The sequence below is a fragment of the Sorex araneus genome, chromosome 11 (genome assembly GCF_027595985.1).
Source record: "Sorex araneus isolate mSorAra2 chromosome 11, mSorAra2.pri, whole genome shotgun sequence".
NCBI classification, from domain to species: domain Eukaryota; kingdom Metazoa; phylum Chordata; class Mammalia; order Eulipotyphla; family Soricidae; genus Sorex; species Sorex araneus.
Window position 1 is genome coordinate 26,734,118 of NC_073312.1, and position 14,613 is coordinate 26,748,730.

The 14,613-nt window shown below is 42.9% G+C and overlaps 2 protein-coding genes across 6 annotated transcripts in view; both read left to right on the forward strand.

The window, feature by feature from the left end:
- CHUK (component of inhibitor of nuclear factor kappa B kinase complex) overlaps nt 1–10,473 on the forward strand; it is a 44,972-nt gene extending 34,499 nt beyond the window's left edge. The window contains exons 15-21 of one of the 3 annotated variants that reach the window (XR_008627071.1): nt 1,032–1,141; nt 2,341–2,390; nt 4,238–4,334; nt 4,605–4,752; nt 5,454–5,587; nt 6,171–6,407; nt 7,545–7,641. Coding sequence is in view for 2 of the 3 variants with exons in the window: in XM_055119492.1 (XP_054975467.1) it covers nt 1,032–1,141; nt 2,341–2,390; nt 4,238–4,334; nt 4,605–4,752; nt 5,454–5,587; nt 7,545–7,641; nt 9,280–9,309 (666 nt within the window). In the remaining variant the exon portion in view is untranslated. Of the gene's footprint in view, nt 1–1,031; nt 1,142–2,340; nt 2,391–4,237; nt 4,335–4,604; nt 4,753–5,453; nt 5,588–6,170; nt 6,408–7,544; nt 7,642–9,279 lie in introns of those variants that run through there. The other 2 variants (XM_055119492.1, XM_055119493.1) reach the window with 2 other exon arrangements.
- A 2,374-nt stretch (nt 10,474–12,847) lies between these two features.
- Nucleotides 12,848–14,613, forward strand: part of ERLIN1 (ER lipid raft associated 1) — a 37,117-nt gene continuing 35,351 nt past the window's right edge. Inside the window, exons 1-2 of one of the 3 annotated variants that reach the window (XM_055119450.1) lie at nt 12,848–12,922; nt 13,164–13,287. In XM_055119450.1, the coding sequence (XP_054975425.1) occupies nt 13,175–13,287 (113 nt within the window). In that variant the 5' untranslated portion in view covers nt 12,848–12,922; nt 13,164–13,174. Of the gene's footprint in view, nt 12,983–13,163; nt 13,288–14,613 lie in introns of all 3 variants that reach the window. The other 2 variants (XM_055119451.1, XM_055119452.1) reach the window with 2 other exon arrangements.

The window sequence follows — 14,613 nt, forward strand, 5'->3', positions numbered from 1 at the left end:
TTGTTGGTGTTGTTCTTTTAATAATAGTTTAGATAGGATTAAGGCAGTTCCTGGTTAATTGGCTGGGACTAAAAGTCCCAGTTTATATTTGTGTTGCTTTATTTATTAATAGCACTCTCTTTCCTTCACTCTCAAATGTATTGCATTTCGGACAAAAAAATTCTGTCATTAAACATAGATCATATTCTAGATGGCAGAATTCTTATCCTGTGCATCTATCCTTGGAACCACTAAATTATTGCTCTTCTTGATGCAAGCACTTAGCCTTTAGGGTGGGTGGAGTAGTTTTGGGGGTTGGAAATCTCACTTTTGGGGGGTTGAATTTGGACAACACCTGTGCCCAGGGGAGCTTGGGATGCCGGGGATTGAACCTGGGCCTCCTGCATGCAAAGCATGCCTCCTTTCCCTTTGAGCTATCTCCCTGGCTCCAGGAAGTCCTTTCTTTCTGCCTTGTAATTAAAGGCAGTAAGGAATTAGAGACTGTAAAGACTTTTGTGCTAAAAACACTTTGTATATATTTTTTGTTTTTGGACCACACCCAGAGGTGCTCAGGGGTTACTCCTTGCTTTGTGCTCAGGAACTACTTCAGTTTGGGGGACTATATGGTATTTCAGGGTTGGAACCTGGATCAGCCATGTGCAAGGCAAGCACCCTACCCACTGTACTATCTCTCTGGCCCTTATGCTAAAAACAGGGTACCTTTGAGCAACTAAAACCATGCCTGGTCACTTTCTTTGTCAGTAATACTTCCTCTTTTTGCTTCTCAGGAGGAGAAAGTGAATGGTAGTAGTTTACTGTTGTCAGGCGAGTAAAGAGAAATAAATATAGGAATAAGTTTGCTCATGTGAAACTTTTTTGGTTAAGTATCAAAATCTGAAAGGTAAAAAGACTTGAACAAAATCGGTCTTCCTGTTGGATCATTTCATTTCCTTAGGTAGCAAGTTACTCTCCAAGGTTTCCTTTTTGTTTGACTTTGTTTCTTCGCTGTGTGGTGGTGAGCTTGTCATTTCCCCTGCCTCTCATTATGTTAGGTGGGTGTTATTGGGTACCTGGAGGATCAGATCATGTCTCTGCACACTGAAATCATGGAGCTACAGAAGAGCCCCTACGGACGACGCCAAGGAGACTTGATGGAATCTCTGTAAGGATGAACTCGTGTTGTTGATACTGGAGTCTGAAGCTCTTTGTAGCAAATCAAGCTTGTATGTGGTTCTTCCCTGCCCCCCTCGCCCCCTTCGGTTTTTGGGCCATACCTGGTGGTGTTCAGAGACTGTTCTTGCTCAGTGCTCAGAGCACCTTAGGTGATAGAAGGATCATCTGCATGTAAGGCAAGCGCCTTAACCTCTCTCCTGTCGTTATGGCTCTATGTGGTTGTTTAAAAATAGTTTTTCTTTTCCCAAATGTATTGGCATAATATTTGGGGAGGAGTGCACGGGGGTTGGAAGGGGTTGCTCAGGCAGCCTAGGGGTCTGGGAGTCCCTTCCAGTGATTCTCAGCTGTCTGACTGGCAGTTCAGTTGAGGACTTGAGTACTGAGGAGGTAGGGCTGCTCAGGTCCTGAGGTGCCATGTTATCTGGACCACCCTGTGGTGCTCTGAAATGTCAAGATATTTTAGGTGGGACTATGTGGTACCAGGAATTGAACTGGGGTGGCTGTAGGCCATGCAAGTGCCTTAAACCCTGACCTCTGGCATCATATTTTTAAAGTAGATTTCTTAAGTCACAAAAAATTTTGTAAAAAGCTCTTTGGATTGACCTTTGATTCCCTCCATGTGCCCTCTAACCCCACCCTTCCTTCCTTCCTTCCGTTCATTTTTGGGTTTCTCTGTGCTCAGGGGTCACTCCTGGTGGGCTCAAGGAACCATATGGGGTGTCAGGGATCAAAACTAGGTCAGACACATGCAAGGAAAGTACCCTGAACTTTTGGGTCACACCCAGCGATGCACAGGGCTTACTCCTGGCTCATGCACTCAGAAATTACTCCCAGCAGTGCTCGGGGGACCATATGGGATGCTGAGAATCAGACCCGGGTTGGTCGCGTGCAAGGCAAATGCCCTACCTATATCTCTCCAGCCCAGAATTTTTTTTTTTTTAAATCACAGGCTACTGTGTTTTTGGTGCAAGAAATACTTATATGTAGTAGATTAGAGCAAATATGAAATTCATTAACTTTGCATTTTAAGATCTTGTTTATGAAATGCTCTATAAAATATTTATTGGCAATATATACTTTCTTATAATGAAATCATTACTCTATTCAAATAATATTTTTCACTTCAAGTAGTGGATTGTTAGTCATTACATTATCTGCACAGATAAAAGTGTGTATTCTCTTTTATAGGGAACAGCATGCCATTGATCTATATAAACAATTAAAGCACAGACCTCCAGGTAAGACATGGTTATCAGAATATATACAGAGACTTTTAGGAAACCTTTAATAGCCTGATAAATTGAGAAAATGGGGCTTGAAACAAGCTGCAGAAAAAAATCTAATTTTGAATTACTTTTAAATGAGTGTGTGTTTAAGATTAAGATTTCTTAAAGGGAAGTGAAAGAAAGGAGTGAAAGAGAAAAAAGGAACACAGAAGGGAAGGAAGAAGAAAGAAAATATGAGGAAATCTGGAAAAGTAAATTTCTTAAGATTAGAGAAGTAAGAAAGAAGTTGGTTCTTTGTTTTGTTGTAGAATGACCAAAACACTCAGCTTTTAGGCCCAAGTAATATAACTTGACAATGATGCCAGCATCTGCACTTGTTGAGCTGTTTTTGTTGAATGTCTGATGGATATAGAGCTTAGTTTACTGTAGAGAGCACTGCACTAGAAGGCTGGGCATCTATGCCGGGCTCGTAACTGCCCAAGTAACCTCAGGCAAATCACCTAATCTCCCTGTACCTCATAAATCCTTTTATGCAAAATGCAGTTGCTTCCTGGTTTTTCTAACTCTGTGTCACAGTGTTTGTGGAAATACTTTAAAAGGTTTTTTTTTTTTTGAATGCTGCCAGTCAGCATCTTTCCATGAAAAACTGATTTGTTTTGAATGAAGACTTAGTAAAATATTGGTAAAATGTTCCCTATTTGCTCTACATACCAAATTATTTTTTAAAAAACTGTTTGCACTGTACCTAAATTGTTTTTTTAAATGGCGTTTACACTTCAAAATGTGTAAACACATGCAAATGAATATAAATATAAGAAAAACTACATATCAGTCTCTTCTCCATTGTTTTTCACTGTGTTGGGATTTTTTGGTTTAGTGGCATTAAATGTTCTTTTTTGTTTTAGTGGAATTTGGGCAGTCTAGTAATACAAATAGTTATGAGGTACATATAAGAGAGGTACTGACCTTGACTGAGGATCAGGGATGATTAGAAGAGGTTTTCTCTAAGAGGTAATCTCTGCGATGAGCCTTAAAGGATGAGTAGCAGTAAGTAGATAGATGAAAGCAGGTGGGCTCTTGAAGAGATGAAAGACAAAGCCATATATATGTGGCACTCGGCACATCTGAGGAAGTGCAGTATGACTGGAGTATAGTTTGGGGAGAGATGACTGGAGGTAGTTCAAAGGCTGGGATACATGCTTTGTGTCCAACAGGCAGAGGTCAGTCCCTGGCACCACATGGTCCTCTGATCACCACCTCTAAGGGTGATCTCTGAGCACTTCCAGGTGTGACCAAACCAAACAAAAAAAGACTGTTATACTGCTCTTAGCTGAATTTTCAGGGCATCCAGAGGTTCTTTAATTATTTGACTTAGGTCACTGAACTTTTTTTCTAGAACTATATGCATATGTATTAGCACAAAATTTCGAACTATGTAGGGCAGGACTTCCTTTCCTTTTAAACATCCAGTGTTTGGTGAATTATCTTACTATTTTTGAATAAGGGTGTTAATTTCCCAGTCCCCCAACCCCACCCCAATTGATCTTTTGACCAGAAGGGTGTGTATGTTCCTGGGATTGCATTAGTACGTGTTAAAAAGGGTCAGGACTGTTCTTAAAAAAAAAGGACAACCAATTCTAAATTTTATGTGCATTTTATACCCATAAGTGCTTTTTTTAAAAAAATAATTTATAGGTTCTCTGTAGAATTTTTAAAATCCATAACTTGCACTTCGGGATTAAAGTGGAGCTGTTTGTCAGTTAAATCTAGTTTGAGGCTTACTGGTCTTTTGTTTGGAGATTTATTAAGCCTGTTAATGTGAAGGAATGTTTTCACCCACTAACCGCAACCTTTTATAGATCACTCCTACAGCGACAGCACGGACATGGTGAAGATCATCGTGCACACTGTGCAGAGCCAGGACCGTGTCCTCAAGGAGCTGTTTGGTCACTTGAGGTAGCCAGCTTGTTTTATTTCCTACTGAAAAGTCAGGGTGCCTTTCTTCTTACTCCTTCGAAGTATGCTACCTCTGTTATGATAAATATATTAGGCCCAGAAAGAATTTCATTTGTTTCCTGTTCAGCTGCGTGTCCTGCTTGTGTGTCCTGCTTGGGGAAGGAGTCGCTCATACAGTGCTGACTGGGGTTCATTTCTTCAGCCAGGCATGCCAGTATGCTATTCATGCCAGGCATCTGTGAATATCTGACTCTGTTTTTATCTCTCTAGCAAGTTGTTGGGATGTAAACAGAAGATTATTGATCTGCTGCCCGAGGTGGAAATGGCCCTAAGTAACATCAAAGAAGCTGACCATGCCGTCATGTTTATGCAAGGGAAAAGGCAGAAAGAAATATGGCATCTACTCAAAATTGCCTGTGTAAGTAGTTATTATTTCTGCAAAAAGGATGTTGCTCAGCATAAGCTGGGTCCTCTTGAAGTTGTGTGCATTTTGTGGAGATGATGCTCAAGTTTCTTGCTTGTATCTGACTGGCTATTTAGATGTAGGACTTCTAAAGTAGAAGTAGAAGATGACCACTTTTTATTATATTTCTCCTATTTTTATACTGCTCCCAATCTTTTACTGTGGCATTCCAACCCAATTGGAATGTGCCAGACTAGTTAATTGGAATGGGCCTGAATTTGTTCAGCTTGTCTCCCCACCCCCAACCAGACTGAATTAGATATGTAAATCATACTTGGTTTTAGATAGTGAAGATAAGGCTAGTTATTAATACATAAAGGTAGGGATTGTGCATTTTCACTCTTTTGTTGTTGTTGTTTTGGGCCATGGCCAGCAGTGCTGAGGCTATTCCTAGCTTTGCTCAGTAGTGACCTTTGGGGGTTTCCAGGAAACGAGGCATTGTTGGGGATTGAACTGAGTAGGGGGTGCAGAGCAGAGGTCAGCATGCAAGGGAAGTGCCTTATATCCTATAAGCTCCAATTAGAATTACTTTTAGAGGGTAAGGAATCTGATTGTACATATCAGAAGTGATGGAAATGCAAGACCTATGAATATGATAGGGGACTATATGAACCATTGAAAGTGCTGATGTATAATTCTCTTTTTTTCCCCTTCAGATACAGAGTTCTGCTCGGTCCCTTGTAGGATCCAGTCTAGAAGGTGCTGTAACCCCTCCAGCATCGGCATGGCAACCCCCAACTTCAGTCGAACGTGAACATCCTCTGTCATGTGTGGTAACTGCTCAAGATGGGTGGGTTCACTTTTTAACAATAGAGAGTGTTTTCAAGAGTGGTGATAGGAATGAAGTATTATTACAGCAGATAGTTAAGGCATAGAATTCAATGCCTTATAGACCAGAATTGAGTCCTGACTGTTCCTTTGTAATAATACCTGTGCAGTTATAACTTGACCTTTATTATGTTCACATTTTCTTACCTATAAAATGGGATCTACTATGAAACATTAGTTAGAGTATGTATGTAGTGTTCGGGAGTAAATGTTCAACAAATGTTACTTATTAGCTCAGTACCAGTTCTAAGACCTTTCTCTTTTGTTGGCTCATCAGTTCTTTTATCCAAACTTTATTCTTTGCTTAACCATTTAGCTGTGTGAAATTATGCTCTTTGCATTGGTCATTTTGGTGGTTCTTAATTGCCCCTGTAATGAACTGTCACACTTGTTCTATTCATAATATAGTATTTCTAAAGTGAGTCTTTTTTCCAATGCCTAAAACAGTTTTGCAAAAATCCAGTCTGAAACCCTGTATTTTCTTTTATTGATTCCTGCTCTTCTGCTAAAAGCTGAATGACTATCCATTTCTGTTATTTTCTCAGCATAAGATGTGCCGTATCACCAGAGCCAGTGGCTCTTTGCTAGCTTGTGTATTGTCGCTTTTCTCACAACTCATGGAGATCTCTACAGCACCAGCATTTCCTGGAAGCTCTGCCCATATTTAGTTTTGCAGAAGTACAGCCATGTTACATCACTGCTCAGGAGGTCATGCAGTTGCATATTGTTACTCTGCTTTATGGGAAAAAAAGCACATGGCAGGAAGGCAAGCTGATAATCAGGTATTTTATTTTTTTAAAGAAAGCAAGTTTCAGAGTATTTCTGGGGGTCAATATAGATTTGGCCCAAAGCAATAAATCCACAGCGACAGTAAGGTCATAATTAGTCATATAGACTGTAGGAAATATTCCACTAATCAGAATTGAAACAATAAACTTTACTATTATTAACGTTTTGCTTTCATGAGAGGCATTTGGTAATGTTAGGGGGTGCTAATGATTGCAGATGTTATCACTGTATGGGTAATTTCCAAGTGGAGGTTCTGGTTGTTTACAAAGGAATGTCGGACAGGAATCTTAAATATGTTTTATAGTAAGAATACATGATAATGGGGATATTTTCACTATATTATGCTTAACTGCCAAGGATTGGAAACTTGGCTTCAGTTTCCCATCTGTTTAAGAATAGCTGGTTAAAATTTAGTTGTAAGCTTACAGTAGCTATCATTCTTGGCCTAGACCTGATTTACTCGGGTAGGAACTAGGGGTCCGTGAGAGAAGAGGGTGGAGTATCTGTGAAAGAGAGGAAGGGAGAAATCAGAATCAGGATTTCCTTCAAATACAGACTTGCAGGAATATTTCTTGGTTCAGGCAGCTCCCCTGTCACATTACTTTCTTTTCCTATCCTCAGCAGTCAGCTTGCTCATCTACTTTCACTGCTGTGTACTTTCATAGTTTCCAGCTAGAGTTTTTCACTTCCCTGATCTTTGCCGTACTTTTGTATCTTCTTTCCTACATTTTCTCTGGAGTAAGCATCCTGGTGGGGTTTTATACTTGAAAGGGAAATGGCCTAGAAAGCAAAAGTGATCTTTGATCTGTATATGCCACACTTTTTCCTCCTCACCCTCTTTAGCATTTTGAGAGGAAACATTGTTATCCAATAAATGCCCAGTGTATTTTAGAGGAAAATATCATGTGAGTTCTGGCAGACTTATTAGATCTGAGCAAAGCTTCGAGTAACACCCAGGACTCTGCCTCTGGGCAGGAGGGATGAGGAAACTGAAGACTATAGGAATCCCTCCAGTGGGGTGCTGGTTGCAGGAAGGGCAGGGATCATCCTGACCCTGAAGACCAGTACCTAGAGGAAACTCAGAAGCCTTCTGTGGGATTTGAAAAGTCTTTGCTTTTTTCATCTTACAGGGAGACTTCGGCACAAATGATAGAAGAAAATTTGAACTGTCTTGGCCGTTTAAGCACTATTATTCGTGAAGCAAATGAGGAACAGGGTAAAAGTATGGTAAGTTCTAGGTGGATAAAGGTGTTGGGCGTATTGGGTGCAAAAGGGTTTAAGTTCCTGTGCTAGCCTTTTCTGGAATTTGGGATGCATGTGGAAATAGAACTCAGGAAAGAGTGTTTGAGAATTTCTTTTATCTCAAATCCCTGGCTGTCTCTTATTAACAGATGTTTTGGGAGCACGTCACCAATAATCTTCAAAAGTAGTATGATAGCCTAAAACGGACAGGTTTCTTTTCAGTATGACCACTGAAATAGAATGGTTTAGATGTTTTTGCTTCAGCAGTCCTCTCCAGTATTATGGAATAAGATTTGCACGACACTCAAAATAGAGTAAATGCGGTATGAATATGAACGTTGAAATAGTCACAATAGAAGAGCTGACACTGTTTGGTTTCTGTCAGTTTGTTAAAGTTTATTAAAACAGTGTTTAGTGAATTAGCTGTTGCTGCATTTAGTCTTCATGTCAATTCTTTGTATTTCCTTTTCATTAAGAGTAATTTATTGGGGACAGAGATTGTACAGGGTTGAGGCACTGCTGCCTTGCTTGTGACTAACCTTGGTTTGATCTCCAGCACCACATCAGCTCCTCCAAGCACCACCTGGAGTGATCCTTGAGCACCAAACCAGGAGTAAGCACTGAGTATAGCTGGGTGTGGTCTAAACCTCCACCCCCTGCACCCCCAAAACCCCAAAAGAATAATTACTTGCTGGGTTGCAGTCATGACTTAAAGGGACAGAGCTGTGCGTCCCATCCCTGGCACCACACGGTCACCCAAACACCAGTGCTTGCGATGTGACTCACGCTTCCCCTCTCCCAAAATTATTGGCTTCAAATATTTATGAAAACCTATTATTTCTTTTATTTAATTAAAAAATTTATTTTGGCTTTGGGGCTACATCTGACCCTCTAAAAGCTCAGGCCTTCCTCCTGACTCTGTGCTTAGGGACCACTCCTGGCAGTGCACAGGGGACTGCACGGGGGATCATACAGGGTGCCAGAGATCCAGCCAGGTCAGCTGCACATGAAACAAGCACCTTACCCACTGTACTGTCGCTCCGGCCCCATAATAAGCAGAAAATAGGAATAGCAGGGACTGGAGTGATAGTACCTAGGGCATAGTACAATTAGGGCACTTGCCTTTCACATGGCCAGTCTAAGTTCAGTCTGTGGGTTCAAGGGGTGATCTTTGAGTGCAGAGCCAGGAGTAAGCCTTGAGCACCACTGGGTACGGTCTCTCCTGACCACACCCCCCCTCTCGCCCCACAAAAAAAAAGAAAACCCCCCCAAAAGAGCAGACAAGCTAAATTCTCTCACTGTAATATAGTTTTGAATTGTTGTTTGTTTGTTTGGGGGCCGTACCTGGCAATGCTCAGGATTAATTCTGGCTCTGCACTCGGGAATCACTCCTGGCTGTGCTCTGGGGATCTTACGGGATGCTGAGGATCAAATCTGGGTTGACTGCATTTAAGGCAAGCACCTTACCCAATGTCCTATCTCTCCAGCTCCTTTGACGTAACTTGATTTTAAAATGCCCAAATATATTTTTTAATGCAAAATTGAAAACCTATATGCCTATTACCTATCCAAGTTCTAATTATAAACTTTTTCTAATTATAATTTTATTATGCTTGGTTTCAGAATCTTGATTGGAGTTGGTTATCAGAATAACTTTCCACTTTGCTCACTGTCCCCACGCCTCTAGAAGTCATTGCTGCATGTATTGGAAGTTTTTCCCTCATGAAACAATCTTCAGACTATGTTACGACATGATTTTACAAACACAGTATTTTAACTTGGGTAATTTTAACCCTTGAATAGTAAGAATTTTATGAGGAGTCAGCAGACTTGTTTCAGTACTACATACTGCTAGTTAAGAGCATCGTTGCAATCCATTTGTCTTTAAATTTGTTAAAACAAATTGACTAAAAATAATGTTTAATGTGTAACTCTTGGGCATAAGACTATAATGCATTCAGAGAAGGCTTTAACTAATGTGTATTTTAAGTACACATTGTCTGTGTTTCTCCAGAAGAGACTGCTCACAAGTAAAATTTATACTTCTTGAAGAATAAATGCTACCTCCTTGTGTAGTCCAGTGCTCTTCCTGACATCATAAGGAGTTAAGTTAATTGTAGTTTCAGTTTTACTTCAGATGGTATCTGTTTCCTTAGGTTGCGTGTCTGTGCATTGAATTCCAGTTGCCCCACCTGAGTCTTGATGAGTGTGCTATGTGTATATGTATTTAAGATGTACATTTAATAATATCAGAGTGAATATGCTTGTTAATTTATAATGTATTTTGAAACCTTTTTTTTCATTTGTAAAAATGGTTCATTTAAGTAATCTCTCATGTCTGTCACACAAATTTATAAAGGTCTGTACTCCCTTATGTCTTTTTCTAAAATCCATAAAGCTCTGAAAGCAAGGTTTTCACATGAGCTTGGTAACAAATTTCATGTATTACAACTCTGATTTGAACCAACATGAAATCTGTTTATCCCAGTTGTGTGAATACTCAATGTATTTTGCTGTGTAACTATTACCGTGTTTGATTATAGGGATTAATCCGTGACAGACCTTGCTGGGAGTTGCATCATAGGGTATATGCACTAAGCTGTCTTTTTGAAAGTTGAAATGAAAACATCTGACCCTACAAGTTTCAGATAAAGGATTGTGGCGCTCTCTGATTTGTGATTTAGAAGGTATTATTTTTTTTAAAAAAAATGTGAAATGCTTTTGTATTCTAGACAGTTTTTCACTTTGTATAGTAAATGATTTTGAAATTATTTTTTGGATCTGTGTTTATTTTAAAAAATCAAAGTATATTAGAGGAGTTGGGAAAAAGTGAAAGTTCATGAAGTAAACTTGGAGAACAGAATAACAAATAACATAATGGGGTCTCTATACATAGGAATTAAACATTACTTATAGTAAAGACAGTATTGGCATATATAGTCTTTTTCTTTAATATAGTCTTTTTCTCTTAAGATGTATGATACCAGTATCCACATCTACAAACCATACTTATATCGAGCTCTGTAAACTGATGTCGAAAGTCACGTTACCCTATTTTATATTGTGATTGAGCTAAAAGTTACAGTGCTGTCCCCAGTTTTGCTAGTAGTGTTATTTCCCCATCATCCAAATTTGAAACCGAAGTGTTCTCCTCCGACTTTTTAGTCTCCAGTACTGTTTCTTGAAAAATGAAAATGCTTCTTGTCAGCTGTTATCATAGATAATCTTGTCTCTTGCTTCTGTAGTCTAGAAGACATTAATCCAGTTTCCTTACTTGACTGACCGCCTCCTTTTCAGGAAAACAAACACCTGCTCAGACCCTCCATCTCCCATCTGTCTTTAAGCAAGTGGAATGTGCCCCCCTCTAATTGTACCATTTTCCTTCACTGTCTCCCCACAAGATCAGAAACACTGCCAGTGTCAGAATGCTCACCTGGGAATCTGAATGTCACAAGCCATCCAGGCTTTGGAATTAGCGTTAAAGGTGTTAATTTATTGGGCAAAGGAGTTCTAAAATTATGGTACATTTTCTAAGTATCACAGTAACTGATAAAAGATAAGTTACACAAAGTAGCGTTTTTTTGTTTGTTTGTTTTGTTTTGTTTGCTTTTTGGCTACTCCTGGCTCTACTCTCTCAGGAATTACTCCTGATGCTTGGAGTAAGATGCACCATTATAAGCACCATTATAAGCACCATTATATGGTGCTTGGAGGATCATATAGGATTCCGAAGACCAAACGTGGACCCATGCAAGAAAGCCCCTGACCTGCTGTACTATTGCGCAAAAAAGGAGCTATTTTTATGGTAGCTGGAATGTTATCAGCTGATTGATATAATATGGGATATGGTCAGGTGGTATGAGTTAGATATTGTTAAATGAGATACTTGAAATTTGCTTTTGATACATGAGTTGGCCTCAATATTTTATTGGCTGATTCAAAATCCAAAATGGCAGATGCGAATTATATACTTGCATTTTCTTCAAACAATATTATGAAAATCTAAGAATTTAGAAAACAGGCTGGAACAAGATACATATGTGTATGTATATATATGTATATATATTTTATATTTTGCTGGTTTGCATTTTTTTGTAAATTAAAATAGCTCAGCTTTGCAATTATTTACCTGAAATGGACAAGGTCTCAAACATTGTTAGGTAATGAACGTCAAATGATACATTATTATTCATTTAGTAAGAATTTATTGGAGTGGGTAGAGTGGCCAAGGAAAGTTTGCTTTCCTTGAAGAAAGATTTGAAGAAAGAAATGAAGATTTGAATGGATTCTGTTTATTCCTTCCCATTCCCACGGTCTCTAGCAATGTATCTAGCCAGGCTGATTGCCCAACCTACAGTTTCTCTACACTCTAAGCCGTTTGCAGGCTCACTGGCCTGATGCTGCTTTTCCAAGTTTCCAAAGGGAACAGGGCACTCAAATGCTCCTTTCTCCAGTCTCACCACTAGTCTTTTCAAGTTTTGTATCATTGCTGCCCAGTGGGTTCAGGAGTGCTGCTTTTGTTTCCCTTGAATTCACCCAGTTTTTGTTTCTGCTTTGACTCTGCCTTTTGGTAATATGTACGTACGTATGTACGTAAACACACACACACACACACACACACACACGTTCCGTTCACGTGTTTACGACTCTGCACACACACACACACACGTTCCGTTCACGTGTTTACGACTCTGCCTTTTGGTAATATGTACACACACACACACACACACACACACACACGTATTCACGTGTTTACGTTCTCTTCCACAAACTTCTCTTGATTCTGGCACATAAAAGGTGCTCAGCTAAATGACAGATCCAACACCGTCTGCATCGCGCTGCCCTTCCCAGCAAGGCTGGTGGCTCCCAGCCGCAGCCCCGTCTCCAGCACATGCTCGCCCTACAGCAGAACAAACTCCACCCCCGGCACCCGGGGAGTGGGGCAGAGGGCTCCCGGTCGGAGAGGCTCTTTCCTGCCCCCTGCATGCGTGTTTATCGCCCGCGAGGCCTCCCTGACTTCTCGGGGGCCGCGATCCCGCCGGGGGTGCGGGGAGCGGAGGAGGCGGCCCCACAGAGCAGCGCGCAGCCGCCGGCCGAGAGAACTTTGTCCCGCCGGCTCGCCGTCCCGCGGGCGAGCGGCGCGGCGCCGTGCGTGTGCGCGCGCAGCCGCAGTGCCGGGCGAGGGGGCGGGGCCGGCGGCGGCGGCGGTTGGCGCGGCCCGGGGAGGCGGCTGCACGTGCGGGCGGGGGCGATGCGTCACTGATCGGTGAGGCGCGGCCCGGGGTCGGCGTGCGCCCCTTCGCCCGCGGCCGGCCCCCTTCGCCCGGTAGTGCCTCCCGGGGGTTGGGGGGGGGGGCGTCCCGGCGAGAGAGAGGGAGAGAGCGGGGCGCGGGAGGAGAGGAGCCGGGGCCCGCGGAGGGTGGGCGCCCGGCGGGGTTGGGCGGCAGCGGGGGGCGGGGGCGGGGCCTGGGGCTCAGCGGGCTGGGGGCCCTGTCGTCCCCCCGCAGGAGGAGCGAGGATGAACATGACTCAGGCGCGGGTGTTGGTGGCCGCGGCGGTGGGGCTGGTGGCGGTCCTCCTGTACGCCTCCATCCACAAGATCGACGAAGGGCACCTGGCGGTGTACTACAGGTGAGGGCGCCGCGTCCCGGGGCGTCGGGGGGCCCTGCCCCGCACCCCTGCAGGGGTGTGTGCGCCGGGTCGGACCCCCCCACCGACTCGACTGCCTGCTTACTGCTGCTGGAGCCGGCCGGGCGGCACCCACCCCCGCACCTGATCCCGGGGACCCTGTGCCGGGGATGCCTGCGGAGGGTCCCTCCTGCCCTGCAGCTGTGGCGTTTTGCAGCTCCCACGGGGCCCGCGGCGGTGGGGTGGGGGGTGAGGTTCGTTGGGTTTCCTTGAGGAACAACCGCTCCCACCCCCGGGTTTTGCTCTGGCATTTGAGGGCCTGGTGGCCCGCACAGCTGCCACTGCCCGGGGTCTCCGGGGACGGCCAATTCGCCCCCCCCACCGCCCCTGCCTTGCTCTTTTTCCTGTCGGGAAACACGTGGTGTGGAATGTGAGGCCCCCTCATTTAGCCCGAATCCTCCTTCCTTCAGCGTGATCGTCGCCAGTTCCTTTTTAACACACACTTTGGGAACTTGCGGGCGGGGGGGGGGTTGGGGGGGCGCGGATTGGACATGTGCTCGTGGTGTTATGAAGGAGTTTCGACTTTTTTCCTTATTTCCATTGTCGCCCAAACCGATTGCTACTTTTTTTTTTTTAATGTTGGCATTCATTTCTTGGGTAGAAGACTCCTTCCTCTGCAGTGCTGGTTTTTCATTTAGTTCGTTTGGGACAACATCCTTTGGCTTTGCTGGTGGGGCGGGGGAGGGTGGGTCAGTTTCCTGGCTCTCTGCTCGGGAGACCTGGTAACCCCCCTCCCCCATTTCCCATCTCCAGGCCTGTTGCTTACAGTTGTGGTGCTGTCTCACAGCAGATGAATATCTAGCATAAAAGATGGCAAATTTGTCCATATGACTGAAAATCAAGGAGAATACATTTAAAGGACAGCCCTCCCAAGAATTCGGAATCTTAGAACGTCATCTTTTCTTATTACAAACTCCTTCTACAGTATATTACAAGATAAAAAACCAATGTCCTAGATATTTTGCCCCCCCAAATACCTCCTTTTTTTTTCTTTTAATCTTTCCAGTTTGTGTTTTTGTTGTTCTAACATTCCAGAACTTGGAAAACAAGACCTGACTTAGATCCTATACGCCCTGTCTTTTCAAGCTGTTTTTATGGCTTTTATTTATTTATGTTTTTTAAGGAGACTTTGGACCTCATTTTAATTTGCCTTGTAGATACACAAACAAATGCTTAAGCTGGATGTGGCTCACATGTAGCGAAGACACGCGTGCCTTGCATTGTATGAGGCTCAGGGTTTGTCCCAACTGGTACAGGCCACCCTCCAGT